Genomic DNA, 18,062 nt, shown 5'->3' on the forward strand with positions numbered 1-18,062 from the left:
CTGTGGGATCTGTGCTCTTAACCAGTGTGCTGAAGCAAGCTGGATTAACTTCCCTGTGCTTACAAAGCTAGGGAAAAGCTGGGCAGAAATTTGAACCCTGGCACTGTGACCCCAGGGCGTGTGCTTCTAACCATTTTGCTGTATCATACTTTCCAACTTTCCCATAGGGTCCTTCAAATACTCATTTACCCTCGTGTGTGCTTTAAGCCAGTGATGCTTAGGCTTTAGTGTGCTTCCGAATCAACTAGAAGATTTGTTAAAACTCAGACTGTTGGACCCATCCCAATTTTTAATTATCACTTGTTTTTTTTTAAGGGATAGTTACACATACAGTAAATCTGTAAACAGTGTGTTACTTAGCTACGTGTGTTCTTGAACTTGATGTAAATGGCGCCATACTCGCTATGCTTCTCTAAGTGGCTTTCTCCTCCAGCGTTATGTTGGTGAGTCTGGTCTGTGGCAGTGCATGTAGTCTCTTTAGTTCTATGCTGGGTGGTGTTAAATCGTACCGCTATACCATTGTTTTATTTATTCTTTCTCCCCTGGACAGACATGGGTGTTATTTATTTTGTTACCACAAACAACATTTCTCTGAACATTTTTTGCACTACATGTTTCCTCTTGAAATAGAAGTTTTTCTTCAAAGAACGTGCCAGCGGAATATCTGCGTTACAGGGAGTTTGCCTGCCTAATTCTACGTGGTGATGCCACGTGGTTTTTCCTGTGTGGCTTTACCGCTTTCCACGCTGCCGGGGGTGACGGACATGACGAAGTTCGCTGCAGGAGTAGCGAGCTAACTCGACTGCGTGCCTCCTCTGCCGGGCCCTGACTCCTCTGAGCGCTTCCTTGTGTTACTGTATTTAATTCTCACAGCCGGTCAATGAAGTATGTGCTAGTAGTATTTCTCATTTTGCAGTGGGAGAAAACTGAGGCTGGTAGAGGCGAAACTGCTTGCCCAAGGCATTCTGCTAGGAAATGGAAGAGCCGGAATTTGACCCAGGAATCTTTGCCCTTTTCCATCTTGTTTCATGTCCTAGTGAATCCTTAGTATCCAGATGACCTAAGTTTTTCCTGACTGGTGTGTTTAAATGGTATCTCTCTGTGGTTTGAATGTATACTACATTTCCTTAATTAGGAATGACAGTGAGCATTTAAAACAGATATTTATTAACAGTTCTGTTTTGGTGTTCCCATTGTGGCTCAGTGGTAATGAACCAACTAGTATCCATGAGGATGTGGGTTCGATCTCTGGCCCCACTCAGTGGGTTAAGGATCCTGCGTTACCGTGAGCTGTGGTGTAGGTTGCAGATGTGGCTCGGATCCTGCATTGCTGTGGCTGTGCTATAGGCCGGCAGCTACAGCTCTGATTAGACCTGTAGCTTGAAAACTTCCATATACTGTAGGTATGGCCCTAAAAAGATTAAAAAAAAAAAAAAAAAAGTCCTGTTTTTCTTCTGCAAAATGCCTATTCATGTCTTTTGCCCATTTTTTAATCAGATTGTTTGTCTTTTTCTTACTGATTCATAAATGTTTTTCATATTTTGTAGGTCCTGAGCCTGTGTCAGTTATATGTATTACAAACAACTTCTCCCAGTTCGTAGCTTGTATTTTTATCCTTTTAAGTTATACAAATCAAATTTTAAGTCAGAGCTTTAATATCAGAATTTTCAGTCTCTTCCTTTATGGTTTGTGTATTTTGAATTTGTTTAAACAATCCTTTTTTTACTCTCAAGCTCATCAAGATGCTTGCCAGTATTTTCTTCTAAACCTTTTATGTTGCGCTTTTTCACGTTGAAACCCTTAATCCTTCTGGAATTAATTTTTGTGTGTGGTCTGGGTTAAGATCATTTTTACTTTTAAACTGTGGTGAACCTGTTGTGCCAACCCTGCTTATTTATAGTCATGTTTTTCTCCCTCTTGCTGGCTTGCCACCTTCTCATCTTTCCAAGCCCAAGATTCTTTAAAAGGCTTACTGTTTCTATGAAATGTTTCTCAATTAATTGTAAACAAAAAGGTGACCTTTTCCTTCATATGAAACTCTGGTCCCTCTATTTGCTTTCATGAGTTCTCTGTCAATTATTCCCTTTCATTTGTCATTTATCTTCAGGGAATACCTTAAAGATGGCATGTGTGTGTGTATGTGTGTGCGTGCATGAGTGTATGTTTTGCAGGCCAGGGGTCTCAGATGATGTTTGAGATATAAGAAAAGTGTGTTCATGGAATGGGAGGTGGATTGGGAAGCATTAAAGTAGAAAAGTTGTTGGAGCTCAATGCGGGAAATAGATTGGAGAAGCCAAGCTGCAAATGGAAGTGGAAAGAGTGTGCTTTTCCATCACCGATGGAGATTCATTGAAACGTTTTTGCAGAGGAAAGTAATGTCCATCAAAATGCTGCTGTGGGAGGTTAGTGTGTCTTCATAATAAAAAGGGGGTTAAGGGGGAAGTTCCCATCGTGGCGCAGTGGAAACAAATCCAACTAGGAACCATGAGGTTGTGGGTTCGATCCCTGGCCTTGCTCAGTGGGTTAAGTCCTAGTCTGATTTGTTTCCACTGCGCCACGATGGGAACTCCTAAAATACGTTTCTTATTGACCTTTCTTGTCACTGTGAGGTGGTTATCCTCTTAAAAGCGAGGTTTTGAAGGTGAACCCTGCATTCTGTGCTCTTACATACTAAGCCACAAGTCATCTATCAGCTTCTAAAAGCAAGCAGTAGTGATAGAACTTCAGAGTTTTATGCCAATCTGAGATTAAATCTCCTGCACTTTTTTTAGATTTTTCTTTCTTCAACATTATTTTGTAACAGCATTTTTTTTTTAAATTTTTATTTTTATTTTGTCTTTTTGCCTTTTCTAGGGCCGCTCCCGCGGCATATGGACATTCCCAGGCTAGGGGTCGAATCGGAGCTGTAGCCACTGGCCTACGCCAGACCCACAGCAACGAGGGATCCGAGCCGCGTCTGCACCCTACACCACAGCTCACGGCAACGCTGGATCCTCAACCCACCGAGCAAGGCCAGGGATTGAACCCACAACCTCATGGTTCCTAGTCGGATTCGTTAATCACTGTACCACGATGGGAACTCCTGTAACAGGGTTTTTTAAACTGGTGGTAAAATATACATAAATTATAAAATAGAAAATTTGCCATTTTATCCAATTTGGGGTGTGTAGTTCAGTGACATTAAGTACAGTCACATTGTCGTGCAGTCATGGCCACTATCCATGTCTAGAACTTTCTCATCACCCTGTTCCCATTTAAAAATAACCTCCTATTAGTGGCAGCTATTTTCAGGTGGCTGCCACTGTGGTGTGTATAATAGCTCTCCTAATGGATGTGAAGTGGTATCTCCTTGTGGATTCATTTAGTTTATTTAGATAGTTATTGAAAAAGTTTATTTAGATTTATTTAGATAGTTATTGAATTTAGATTTATTTAGGTGGTTATTGAAGAAGCATTCAAGGTGCTTCCTAATACGGGCCATTTCTCTCCTTATTTTATGGTGTAGCCAGCTCACTGTGGAAATGGAACTTCTAGTGCCAGTAGAAGCAACTTTCTTACCACTGTTCTTTCAAAGTCATTCTCTCAGCTTATTCTTTCCTCCTCTGCGTGAACCTGTGTACAGTTCTCAGTCTGTAAAGTGGCTGCCAGGTAATAAGCCAGTCATAGTCTGCTGGGGAGAAAGCGTATTTAAAAGTCTAGTCATGTCCAAGCTGCTAAGACCTTTCCTGGTAGAAACAGGTAAAATTCTCAGGCTGAGAAATGTTTATAGGAAGATGAGAGTGTTGCCTTCTCCCTTCCTGCTTGCTCTCCTCTCCCCCCTAAGCTGCTCCCTGGGGTCTCCAGAGCAGGGGGACAGGGTAAAGATGGGGAGGGACATGCTGGACGAACGGGGTGACCAGGGCAGCTATAATCCAGTGTTCCTCCTTTGGGGGCATGAGAAATGTCCAAGACTGCCTGGTGTCCTCTAGGACATTTCTGTGTATTTGGGAGAATTCCTCGCCTGCAGCACCCTTGATGCCTGCTCTGTCTTTTCCTGATCCTGTCCCTCTAGATGTTCCTCTAAGCAGGGTCTCTCATGATGGCCCAGCCTGGGTCTCATCTCCACGATCCATATCTGGGCCACAAGAAATAGTTAGAAGTCCTTGCCTCGCCAAACTCTTTTTTCTCTGTCATCAAAAGCATTGCTTATCTTCCCTGTGTGGTCCTCGAAATCCAGGACCTTCAGAAAACCAAGGGATTTTCATGAGCTCCTTTCACTTAGCTTAAAGTGTCCAACCTTGATTCTTAGCTTAAGGAATCCACCTCTCTAATGAATTTTTAACTTATTTCATATTCTCTTGAGGTGAGAAGGGGCAATTGGTGGTTTCACAGTTCCTAGCATGTCCTACTAGGCAGCCTAGTCTAGCATATTTCTTAAGGATATATGGGCATTTAGCACCTATTGAGTTTTATTGCTAAACCCCTGTGACTACATCTTTACCTGATTAGATGATGAAATACTTGGGTAGGAAGCATATCTTTGCTTTAGTAATCACCTTCCTATTTACCCAACACATTTTCTATTCATTTTCCTGGTTTTCATTGGTAAGCTTCATGAGCTTAATATTATCCATTAATTTTTTTTTTTTTTTTTTTTTTTTTTTGCTTTTTAGAGCCACACCCCCAGCATATGGAAGTTCCCAGGCTAGAGGTTGAATCAGAGCTATAGCTGCTGGCCTATGCCACAGCCATAGCAGTGCCAGATCCCCAACCTGCTGAGTGAGGCCAGGGATCAAACCCGCATCTTCACGGATACTTGTGGGATTCCTTTCCGCTGCGCCGCAACAGCAGCTCCCTATCCATTAATTTCTTTTAAAAGAAATTGTCTTTTGGCATGTACCATTCTTTGGATAATGAATTTTATAAATTACCGAATTCCTTTAACTGATCTAAATTACCTGTTTCAGTTTCACTTTCACCTTGAATTTCCGCTGTCTTGTTGGGATCCTGGCCCTGGTAGAAGCCAAGTATCTGGGTGAATGGCTGACAGGGTGGATGAGTGGGTAGTCACCTTGCATTTTATAATCTCAGATATGAATCAGCTTTATCTTTATCTTCATTTCAAGATTTAGATTTTATTTCTTCTAGGCCTTCATCAAATTAAGCTGTGGTCCTGAGAAAGCCCTCTTAACCATTTCATCAGTTCTCCTAAACTCCTCATCTTCCAACACTGACGCAATCCATATAGTCTTGGATAACATGGCTGGTTGATCTCTGCAGATGCAGAGTCACTGTAATTTCTGTGAGAGCGAAGAGAAATGGGAGGGCTCCCAGGGACCTTGCCCAGAAGACTCTTGCTTATCTAGCACATTTCTTCCCATCTGCCTTCCTCTGCAGCGGGGAGCGAGCGCCTGAGCTGCTGAAGGCTCACAGTACCACCTGTTGATAGGATTGGTAGGTACAGACAAAGGCCCCCTTGGGCTCTTCCTCATTTCTTCTTTCCCAGGGGTGTGTGCACATGATGTTTGCACTTCTCTCCCCCGTGTCCCTGCCGAGTCGTTGCTCATTAAGTCTGCTTCACACCACGGCTTACTCCAGTATATCCACATGCTGCTTTAGAAAGACTTAGAAAATCACACTCTTGGACACAAATTCTCATCATTATTAAAAACTTTAAGTATCGAGCTAGTGATGCATTTACCTGTCTTGGGGAGGAAATCATATATATATATGTGTGTGTGTGTGTGTATATATATATATATATATATATACATATATATATGTGTGTGTATATATATAATTTTTTTTTTTGTCTTTTTAGGACCGCACTTGGCAGTATATGGAGTTCCCACGCTAGGGGTGGTCAAATCAGAGCTCCAGCTGCTGGCCTGCGCCACAGCAATGCAGGATGAGAGCTGCACCTGTGGTCTACGCTGCAGCCTGTGGCAACAGCAGATCCTGAACCCACTGAGCGAGGCCAGGGATCAAACCTGCGTCCTCGTGGATACTAGTCAGGTTCTTAACTCACTGAGTTACAATGGGAACTCCAGGAGATCATTTATTTTGAGATGAAATAATTTATAATAAAGAACTGGTGATATAAACCTTGAAATTTCTTAGGTACCTAAGGACCTTTTAGAATCGCGTAGTGTTTAATCTGTTTCTTCATCTAGTAATTAAACCATTTTTTCTTCAAATATTATCATTCAAAAAAATAAAATGGTAGTATTTTGTATTTATTTTCTTTTTTTAAATTGGATATATACCAACACATTCCTCCTGTTTTCATTGCGTACGTAGAATCTATTGGTAATGGTGCTTATTAAATATGTCTTAATGGCGTAATCTGAGAGGTTAACCACCTTTTCTCATTCTTTAGTGGAAAGATATATTCTGATTTCCAAATTACCAATTTAAAAAGTTGTGGAATGAGACATTTTGCCCTGGAACTTCCCGGGTGTCTCAGCCAATTAAGGAGCCGGTGTTGTCACTGCTGTGGTGTGGATCTCTGGCCCGGGAACTTCCTCTGACTACAAGATCAGAAAACAAAAACAAAAATAAAAACAGATTGTCCAGTGGAAATCTAATTGAGCTATATTTGCAATTCGTTTACTAATCTGGTTTTATTTACCCTAGTCTATTCAAAATGTTAGAGTTTCTATATGAAACAATATTAAAAGGTTATTAGTATGATACCAGAAAGGAAACATATGTAGTTCCTGCTGTGGTACAGGGGGATCAGTGGCATCTCTGCAGTGCCAGGACGAAGGTTCGATCCCTGGCCTGGCTGGCACAGTGGATTAAAGGATCTGATGTTGCCACAGCTGACATTGGTCACACCTGTGGCTTGGATCTGATCTCTGGTGTGGAGCTCCATATGCCCTGGAGTGGCCAAAAAAAAAAAAAAAAAGAGAGAGAGAGAGAGAAAGAAAATGAAGCATATGACAACAGTAACATAAATAATGGAATGATTAAAGTGAAATGGACCAAATCAATGAAGTTGTATTTAAAAGAAAAAATATATTACATTGCTTCTGTATTTAAAATTAAATAAAATTGTGGAGTTCCCCTGGTGGTACAGTGGAAAAAAACCTGACTAGGAACCATGAGGTTGCAGGTTCCATCCCTGGCCTTGCTCAGTGGGTTAAGGATCTGGTGTTGCCGTGAGCTGTGGTGTAGGTCTCAGACAAGGCTCGGATTTGGCATTGCTATGGCTGTGGTGTAGGCCGGCGGCTAAGCTCCATTTCGACCCCTAGCCTGGAAACCTCCATATGCTGCAGGTGGGGCCCTAAAAAGCAAAAAAATAAAAAATAAATAAAAGTAAAATTAAATAAAATTGTAAATTTAGTTTCTCAGTTACACTAGTCACAGTTCAGGTTCTCAATAGCCATGTGTGGCTAGTTAGCTCACAAACAAAACATTTTATAAATCAGAATGTTTATAGAAGGGGAAAAAAACACATTTTTTTAAAGTGCTCCCCCATGGGTCAATATGTTTTGGTTTTTATCATTTAAAGTTAAAATAGATAAATTAAATTCATTTTAAAACAGAGGATAAATTTCTTATTTAGGTGACAACCTTTTAAAATTTTAATTTAGAAGCTTAACAAAAATTAGGCCTATTTTTTAGAAGTGGAAAAATTTCCTGCCTAAATAAAGCATATAATTAAAGTGTTGACACAAAAGATTTTGCTCTTCTCTACATGTTAAGCTCACTGCTGTTTTCACACATCCTAGCACCTTCACTATGGAACATGCTGGATGAATACAACTTTTTTTTTTCCCCCCTAGGGCTATGTTCTGTGAAGTAATATTTTTTTAACTTTGAAGAGGCTTCCATTTTACTTTGAACAACTGGAGTGGTTCTCAGTTTCGTACAGTGTAATTTGTCTGCTGGAATTTAATACATTGTTTCTCGTTAGCGTTTTACATGCTAGATTTTCGTTTTGCGAAGTCACGTTGTTTGAACATTTGCAGGCAGAGCTGACTAACTGCTATTGGCCTGTTTCTTTGTGTGGCTTGATTTCTTCTCTCCACCTGCTCACAGCAGGTTGTCTACAGGCCTGAAGAGTAGCTAAATACTTTTGAAAATATCTCGAGATCCTGCTAAGGTCTAACAATTTTCACATTTGTGTGATGCGAAGCTATTCATAGTGTACCTTTGAAGGCTTTTATCTTTTTCGTTTTCATATTCTTGCTTAAATATTTTCAAGAGAAGATAAATTTCTTATAAATAAAAGCACAAAGCTGATTGCCGCACTATTGCATCCTGCATTGAATAGATCATTGATATTCAACTAAGTGGAACTAATTTTCTATGTTAAAGCGGACAAATTTGGAATAGTGTCACATGAATCTCATGTTATTTATACAGAATCCCAGATTAAATGGATTACTTGTGCATTGGTTGCAGGGTTAAACAGGTTATATAACATGATAACTTAAAATGCTCAGTGGGCCTTTGTAACGTAGAATATTATACAAGCACATGAATGCAATAGAAGAGATGTTACTGTGTTTGCAGAATGTGTAACTATCTGTGATATATTTGCAAGTGCTTATCTGCCCAGAATTTGAATCGATTTTTAAAATTTAAGCTTGATTTTCTGTTTTTGAAGAAAGGGAATGGATTTTGTCACCACTTCAGAGGTTAAAAATGTTAGTTTCTTTTTTCTGTGTTTTAGATGAGAATAACTCCCACAACGTCTGTAAGAACAAACTTCAGTTTGAATCCTAATAAATGTGTATAGATGTTAAAATAAGTATGTTAACATTTTAATTGAAAACTTAAGTGAAGTGGCTTACATTTTTGCTTATACTTTTCCAGTCCAAAAAAAAAAAAAAGAAGGAAAAAAGTGAATTTGGAAGTTATGATCTTATGGTTTTAGTCCCCAAATAAATGTTTCCTGTGATTTGTAGACGTTTCTCTTCATCTCCACTCCCTTAGGAGTAATTAGCTACTATTTTGTACCTTATGCTTCTGCTCTAGAATCATTAAATGTAATATGAAACCATCTACGTAGAATGTATAGGATATAAAAATATATAACTTGAAATAAGTAGAGGTTGGTATTTTTTTCTAAAGAAGTAGGAAATGAAAGAGTAATTATTAACCATCTCCTTTTCACATTCCTGAAAACATCAATTACAGTTACACATCTTAGAAATAAGCCCACCAGTGGAACAGAAATAACTCCTTTCACTAGGCTTCAAAAAATTTAATCACTATTTAGCAGCTGGGATGTATTTACAACTGTAATTTAAAATATTAATTTCAATGCAAGTCTACTGGCTTCTATAACATAGTCTAGAATCTTGGCCATTTTCTTGTCTCAAGTGGCATACATTTTATGATTGGCAGTAGCTTTTAAAAATTTAGCATAATGGAAAAATATCTTTGTGAATCCCCTCCCCCGCCCCAACACTCCATACATACTCTTTTTTCCTCTACTATCTGTTAACTAGAAAATTATGTTTTAGTAGCTGCCAGAAGAAGAGGATTTTGAATAGTATAAACACTGATTATAGCAAACGTGGAAAATAATACAAGCAGCTGCACTGGGGACCGATAAGACAAATCCCACAGTAATGGCCTTTGAAACGTATTATCAAGTTGGAAATCAGTGAGAGGAAAAAGAAAACTATTACTATTTCTTCCTCTTACTGTTCAGTGAGATTACTCTTAAAGGTGAAATTGCCTCTGATTTTATTATCTTAGGAAGATATATTTGGAACCTTTTTATATTTTGTGAATGTTTTTGCTCTTTTGGAGTGAGCAATCTTGCTAATTTTGTATGAATGTTATTCTAGCAAATGTTGAAATTATTTTGTTAACTAAGTCTTACTTCTTAAATGTTCTCTTCCTTGAAGAAAGAAAAAAGGAGTGTATTTTGTAAATGTTGGAGCAGACTTCAAAATGAGGAAAGGACCTTTTTATCTAGCTATGAAGTACCACTTAAAATAGAAAAAGGGGTGAAATATTTGGAGAAAATATTTTACTAAGGACCGAATATGTTTCATGAAAAAAGTTTTCGTTTTTATTGTATTTTACTTGTTGCTATTAGTTTATCAGGCGGTCAGTTCATGTTTGTTTTGGCATGCTGCACACTCCTTGTGGGCATCGAGTACTTTGTTCTTTGTGGATTCTGAAACCAAATTGTCTTCATTCTAGACTGTGGGAAAATATCTATTCTTGTTTCCTGCACAGAAGCAAATTCCAATTTTTGAATGAAATTTTATTTCCCTATTTTCTATTAAATCAGTCCTTATTGCTGAGATATATCAGGTTTGGGTTTTCTTTCTGTCAATGCAAGTATACAGACTGTGGTAGTTGTGGTGAGGTAAAAAGTTGGATGCTCATAATATGTATAATTTTAACCTACTTTATTCATTCATTTATTTAGGCTACACTGGTGACATGCAGAAGTTCCTGGGCCAGGGATTGAACCCGAGTCACAGCAGCGACTGTAGCCACAGCAGTGACAATGTCAGATCCTTAACCCGCTGAGCCAAGGAACTCCTTAATCTGCTTTACATTGAATGCAAAATTAAAGGCAATTTATTGGTACTTGTATCTGTGGTTTGCATATTCGTTATTACAATTTAATTTTATCTTTAATGTGAAAATATGCATTTCTAAGCCCATCTCCATTTTCCATTGTGCAAAATTACTCCTCTTTGCCTGGGAATCAGTCTGGCCCTTGAAGGGTAAAGAAAAGGAATTTTTCACTACCTTTTACATAGAAGGTAATGCTGGCATGACCTAGGCAGTGTCCTGGACTCTGGGAATACATCGGTGACCGTGACTTACATTGCAGCGGGGGAATAAACGCATAAATAAGGTAATGTGGATGCTAAGAAGGCCCACAGAGACTACAGCAGAATAATTCGTAGGAGGTGATTAGAGGAGGTAGCTTTAGGCAGGATGGTTAGGAAGTCCTCTCTGAGTAGTGAACATTGAGTTGAGACCTATGAGGAGGAGGAGGAGGAAGCGATCCAAAAATGCAGGGGAAGAAAGTCCCAAGTAAGAATGGCATGAGCAAAGGCTATGAGACAGGAGCAAATTTAGTTTGTGTGGAGGCCGGAAGGAAGGCCAGTGTCTGGAAAATTGTTAGGAGAGTAGAAAAGGATAGAGAGGGACCAGGTCATGTCGGCTCTTCATAAGCCAGAGAGTATGGTTTCTATTTGATTCCTACTGCAAAGCTTTTGAAGGGTTTTGCATAGAAGAATGAATGGTATGATGTGATTTAAGGATGGACCAGGGGTGGAGCAAGGAAATTATTTGCAGCATCATTGTGGTCACCCGCATGAGAGATGCTGATGATGGTTTAGATGAGGAGTCAGCGAATTCCAACCCACTGCTACTTTTTGTACTGCTCGCAAGGTGAGTGGTTTTTAAAAGTTTGGATGTATTATATTTTAAATGGTTGGAAGAAATTAAAAGAAGAATAATGTTTCATGACACATGAAAAGTATATGAGATTCAAGTTTCAGCTTCATAAATACAGTTTTATCTGAACACAGCCACATTTATTCATTTATATCTATCCGTGGCTGCTTTTGGAGAGTTTATTATAAGTAGAATCTTAATGCTGTGATTTTTCTCTATCACACAGCAGTTCAGTGTCTTAGAAGTTTGTTGAGATTTCTTTGACACAGGACCAAGATTGAAATTTTTCTAAACAAAAAGAATTGTCCTCAACCACTATTATGGCACATCAGACATTGAATGGCTTTGAGAATTAGCTTGTGCTGCACACTTTGATAATGTTTCTTAATGAACTCAACCTGAAATTGAAAGACAAAACATCATTTACATGCAAAATGCATACTGTGGTAAAGTCACTTTGACAACTAGCATTTGAGTCACAACTAATGTCAAGCTGCTTTTCATTTTATTTATTTATTTATTTATTTATTTATTTATTTATTTATTTTGGTCTTTTCTGGCATATGGAGGTCCCCAGGCTAGGGGTTGAATCGGAGCTGTAGCTGCTGGCCTCCACCAGAGCCACAGCAACTTGGGATCCAAGCCTCGTCTGTGACCTACACCACAACCCACGGCAACGCCGGAGCCTTAACCCACTGAGCAAGGCCAGGGATCCAGGGATCGAACCCTAAACCTCATGGTCCTAGTCAGATTCATTAACCACTGAGCCACGATGGGTACTCCCAAGCTGCTTTTTATACTCCCGAGGCTGTCAAAAGATTAAAACCAGAAGTGGACCATAGTTCCAGCAGCGTTTTTCAAACCTCAATGCAAAAGCAAAGGAAATTTCCATATTTTAAAGCCTCTATAACCCTGTACAATCGAGGATCTTCCACTTAACCTTCAATTGGAAGTGATTATACCACAGTATAATGTTAGGCGAAAGGCAAGTATCAAAAGAAGAACCTACCAAAACCTGGCTCTGTGAAGAAAAAAGTTGCCAACCCTTGGCTTAGACTAAGATGGTAGCGGTGGAGATGGCTTGACGTAAACTAATTTGACACATGTTTTAGAGGGAAGGCAGAAAAGATTGGCAAATGGATTGGATACTGGGTATGAAGGAAGTTAAAGCCGTAAAAGTGAGCAACTGAGTGAATGATGATAATATTTGCTGAGATGGGACTGCTAGAGGAGAAGCAGGTTTGAGGAAGCACATCAAGAATTATGTTTGGACTTGGGAGATTTAATATGCGCGTTAGGTAGCCAGGTGTTGGTGTCCAGTTAAAAAATGACTACACGAGTCTTGAATTCAGATGACAAATGGGAGTTAAAAATATAAATTTGATAGCCGTATACATGTAGATTTTCTCTAAAAGCGTGGATCTGCCACACATAAAAGATTGAAATTGGATCCTTATCTTACACCATATACAGAAATTCGCTCAAACATATTAAAGAACTAAACATTACACCTAAAACTAGAAAACTCCTGAAGAAAACGTAGGCAAAAAGCTTCATGACCTTTGGACTTGACAGTGATTTCTTGGATATAACACCAAAATCATAGGCAACAAAGGCAAACCTAGACAATTTGGACTGTATCAAACTCAAAAACTTTTATGCATCAAAGGACATAATCAACAGAGTGAAAAAGTGTCCTGTTGAATGGGAGAAATACCTGCAACTCATATACCTGGTAAAGGATTAATATCCAAAATACATAAAGATTAAATATATAACCCGATTAAAAAGTGGTCAGAGGCCTTGAATGGACAGTTCTCCAGTGACAATACGCAAATGAGCAACCAGCATATGAAAGATGTTTGATATCAGTAATTGACAGAGATGTGCAAGTCAAAACCCACAATGAGATATCATCTCATACCCAGCAAAATGGCCACTATGAAAAAAAAAAAAACAGAAAATAGCTAGTGTTGGTGAGAATGTGGAGAAAATGCAACCATTGTGCACAATTAGTACAATTATAAAATGGTACAACTGCTATGGCAAATACTATAGAGTTTCCTCAAAAATTTAAAAATAGTAGTGCCATATGACCCAGCAATCCCACTTCTAGATCTACATGTCCAAAAGAGTTGAAAATAGACTCTCAAAGACGTTCGCCCACCCATGTTCATTGAGCATTTTTCACAGTGTGCAAGCAACCAAAACGTCCACTGATTGACGAATAAACAACATGCGGTTTGTACATTCAGGGAAATATTATTGTCTGAAAAAGGAAAGAAATCCTGTCACATGCCACAGCATGGATGAACCTTGAGGACATTACATTAGGTGAAATAAGCCCGCCCCCAAAAGTTGTACAACTACTATATGAATCCACTTGTACGAGATATCTAAAATACCTCTAAAGTAGTCGAATTCATAGAAACAGAAAGCAGAATGGCAGTTACTAGGATGAGGTAGGGGAGGGGGCTTGTCATTTGATGGGTGTGGAGTGTCACATTTGCAAGATGAAAGTTCTGGAGATCTGTTAAACAACAGTGTCAATATACTTAACGCTGCAGAAATTTACACTTGAAAATGGTTTAAATGTTAACATTTATGTTGTTTTTAAACACAAGTTCCATCAGAGAAGAGCCAGACTGTACGCGTCTACTTTCGCTGTCTGTGGACTTGGGTTGGACCTTTCTTGTTAGACGGACCCCATTACATTTCTTGTTACGTGGTCCTTTGTGACTGACTGCTGTGGTAACATGTAGCCGTATTTCATTACTTTTTGTGGCCAAGTAGTATTCCATTCGATGAATAGACCATGGTTTGTCTATCCATTTTATCATTTGATGGACATTTGGGTTATTTAGCTCTTGGGAATAACGTGGCTGTGAACATTCGCGTACATGTTTTTGTGTGGATGGGGATTCATTTTATGTCTCTTTTTTCCCCCCAGTGTCTTTCTCGAGATGCAGGTGGCAACATGAGCATTCAGTTTCTTGGTACAGTGGTAAGTGGGAAAGAATTATTATTTTGTATATTTTCTTAATTTACAGAGAGAAAAAGTGATCTGTTAGTTTCAGCCCATGTGTTTTGAGTCCACACTTATAATGAAGCTGAATCATAATTTTGTATCTTGATTTTTCTGAGTCCACACTTATAATGAAGCTGAATCATAATTTTGTATCTTGATTTTTTTTTAAATTTGTTTATTTTTTTCCGCTGTACAACATGGTTGATTTTTTTTCCACTCAAGATCCTATCAGTCATTTTCCATATTGCTATTAAATATATATAAGCATTATTTAAATGAAACTATATTGAACATTCTGGTGAGTAGATGTGGCATATTTTACTTATCTAGGAATCCCAGCCTTTAGGTATTTAAGGTACCCTAATTTTTTGCCCATTACAAATGGTATTCTAATGAACAGCTTCATGTGGTTTGCTTTTTTAATAGTTTGAATTATTTTCAAACACTTGTGAGATATTTTCAAAAGCGTCTGAGCTATGTTCCCTCCTAAATAGAGTCAAAACCATGTATAATTTTATGGTTTAATATGCATTGTTGCCAATTATTTCATATATCTTTAGAATACCTTTCATTGTATATGAGAATAACACTTGGATTGCATTCTAACTAGTATTAGTTATTCTCAAAATCATTCAGCTCTACCCAGTGAAATTTACCTTATAGCTATTATTTTTAAAGTTTATAAATATCTTGGATTGCATTCTAACTAGTATTAGTTATTCTCAAAATCATTCAGCTTTACCCAGTGAAATTTACCTTATAGCTATTATTTTTAAAGTTTATAAATATCACATAAGTAGTGTTCTTATAATTTTCAAAATAACTTGTAGAAAAAGGTACCTTATTATTTTAATTAGCATTTCTCTGTTTATTGCTGTTGTATTTGAATATTTCTCCATGTATTCGTTTGCTAGGTATCTTTTATAATCTATAAAATGTCTATTCGTGTCCTTTGGGTGCGTCGCTTAGGTGGTAACCTCACATTGGGTATTTGTTAGCTCTGTGAGTTGAGAATATCAGAGGAGAAGCCTATGGCTGAGATCAAAAAGTAAGTGATTTTGGAGTTCCGGTCATGGCGCAGTGGTTAATGAATCCGACTAGGAACCATGAGGTTGCGGGTTCGATCCCTGCCCTTACTCAGTGGGTTAACGATCCGGCGTTGCCGTGAGCTGTGGTGTAGGTTGCAGACGCGGCTCGGATCCCGCGTTGCTGTGGCTCTGGTGTAGGCCAGCGGCTGCAGCTCCTATTCGACCCCTAGCCTGGGAACCTCCATATGCCGCGGGAGTGGCCCAAGAAATGGCAAAAAGACAAAAATAAAATAAAATAAAATAAAATAAAGTGTATTGCAAAAAAAAAAGGTAAGTGATTTTGCAGCCATCGAGATAGGAAGGATGTTAATAATTACATGCATTTACTTAGTGCTTTATAGTATATATATGTAAAGTTTATGGATTAAAGTATATGTGTAGGTACCTGCTCAATGTGCTATAAATTTTTTGTTGCACCTGAGACTTGTGGTTATTTTTGTTTTTCTGATTAAGTATTAAATAGGTTTTATGCACTTATTTTCTAATTAAAATTTTTAAATATTATTTAAATGCATGTCAGAAGAAACTGTTTTAGTCATGGTTCTCCAAAGAAACAGAACCATAGGGTGTGTGTGTGTATTATATTTTTGTATATACACAGAGAGAGATTGATTAATTGGTTGATTGGTTGATTGATTTTAAGCAATGGGTTCATGCTATTGTGGAGGCAAGTCCAAAACCTACAGAGTAGGCCTAGGGAAGAGTTGCAGTTCAAGTCCAAAGTCATTGTGCTTGCAGGATTCCTTCTTGCTTGGGAGGTGCATCCTTTTTCTTCAGCTGATTGAACACAGCCCACCCATATTGTACGGGGTAATCTGCTTCACTCAAAGTTTACTAATTGAAACGTTAATCTCATCTAAAAAATACCTTCATAAAAAGCTACCTTGAATTCTCTCTTATGTGAAGGTTTTTCTGTACCTCATGCTTATTCTAGAGAGGGCACTTATGCCACCTCTGCTACTTGGTCTCTCTTCTTGGATTCTAAGGTTGCATATATCTGGTTGCACCAGATTTCTTGGGGTGCATTTATTAAAAATTGAGTTCTTAATACCTAGAACCTGCAAAGATCCAAAAACATAAAGTTTCTCCTGTAGTACTTTTTATCTCAGAAAATGGCAACTTGGGAGTTCCCGTTGTGTGTGGCTTAGCAAGTTATGAACCCGACTAGTAGCCATGAGAATGCGGGGTACCATCCCTGGCCTTGTTTGGTGGGTTAGGGACCCAGTATTGCCCTGAACTGCAGTGTAGGTTGCAGATGCAGCTCGGATCCAGCGTTGCTGTGGCTGTGGCGTAGGCTGGCAGCTGCAGCTAATTTGACCCATATGCTGTGGGTGTGCTGCAAAAATAGAAAAAGGAAAAAAGGAAAAGAGAAAATAAAAGAGAAAGAAAATGGCAACTTGAGCTAAAACCTTGTCTTTTCCTTGATTCCTCTTTCTTGCACACCACCTACTGCCTGCATCCTGATCAGAGCCTTTGTCATCTCTTGTTCAAATTCTTAGAGCAGCCAGCCTTCCCCCCACCATCCCTGCTCCCTGCTGTATCATTAATAATATTGCAGTTAAAGTGATCCTTTTAAAACTCAGTTGGCCTTGTTGCTTTTCTTCAAATGTATCGGGCACAAGCCCTGGAAAGCCCCTTCCTTTCCTCTGTCAGGCCCCCTGTCAAGGCCTCGTCTAAACCTCCCAAAGGTGCCACTTCCAAATACCATCATAACTGGGGGTTGGGACGTCAGCATATGAATTTTGGGGGAACACTACCTTTTAGTCCATAATACACACTTAGTTGGTAAATTACACATCCCAGAACTTTTCCAGGATATCTGTGCCTGATTTCACTTTGTAAGTTGTCTGGGTTTTGCTTATTTATGTATGTCAGAGAGTATAAACTCACAAAGAAATGGAAGAGGTCCAATGTTTTACGTAACTCAAATTCCTTACTTTAAACTGTGTTTGACAATAAGGATGAGTATCTTGTTACTGCTTGAGGAATGCAGAGGTTACCATTTTATCACGGGTTTTATATTGCAAGTATTGTTTATATTTAGTTTTTAAAGTACTGTTATCTTTAAAAGGCCATAATATTAAGACAAAGGTATCGCACTAAGACTGACTTTTTTTCCTTGTGAAAACAATGCATACATACTGCCTGAAAGAGAAAATGAGCTTAGAAATCCACTGAGCAGCCTCTTCATAGCTGTATTGTTGGCATTTGCCCAAGGACTCTTGAGGAACTATCAAATTATATGTCTTTGAAGCTTAGCCAGAGATCTTAATGAAACCAAATCATGCTGAAGTTCTTAAAGCTAATTTAAATCTCCAATTGTACATTTTAAATTAAGTTTTTATTGATAATAAATATACTTTATTTCTTATTAGCCTTGAAAGCTTGAGCGATAATATCAGTAGAATAAACATGTTTTATAAAGATTTACCATTAAGAATGGTATTAATATGACCCTTGATACGCTAGCACAATTAGATTTCAAAGTAAGCATTTACGAAGTAACAGCGATTAATGACAACCATCAAAAACAATTTTGAACTCCATCAGTTTAACTCAGGAGGGTAAACTTAATATGA

General features: G+C 38.5%; 1 protein-coding gene across 2 annotated transcripts in view; it reads left to right on the forward strand.

The window, feature by feature from the left end:
* The window catches only part of PCCA (propionyl-CoA carboxylase subunit alpha), a 363,296-nt gene that overhangs the window by 284,992 nt on the left and 60,242 nt on the right, over nucleotides 1-18,062 (forward strand). For both annotated transcript variants that reach the window (XM_047756486.1, XM_047756487.1), the window contains one exon: nucleotides 14,318-14,371. In XM_047756486.1, coding sequence (XP_047612442.1) covers nucleotides 14,318-14,371 — 54 coding nt within the window. The remainder of the gene's footprint in view (nucleotides 1-14,317; nucleotides 14,372-18,062) is intronic.

The sequence above is a fragment of the Phacochoerus africanus genome, chromosome 13, assembly GCF_016906955.1.
Source record: "Phacochoerus africanus isolate WHEZ1 chromosome 13, ROS_Pafr_v1, whole genome shotgun sequence".
NCBI classification, from domain to species: domain Eukaryota; kingdom Metazoa; phylum Chordata; class Mammalia; order Artiodactyla; family Suidae; genus Phacochoerus; species Phacochoerus africanus.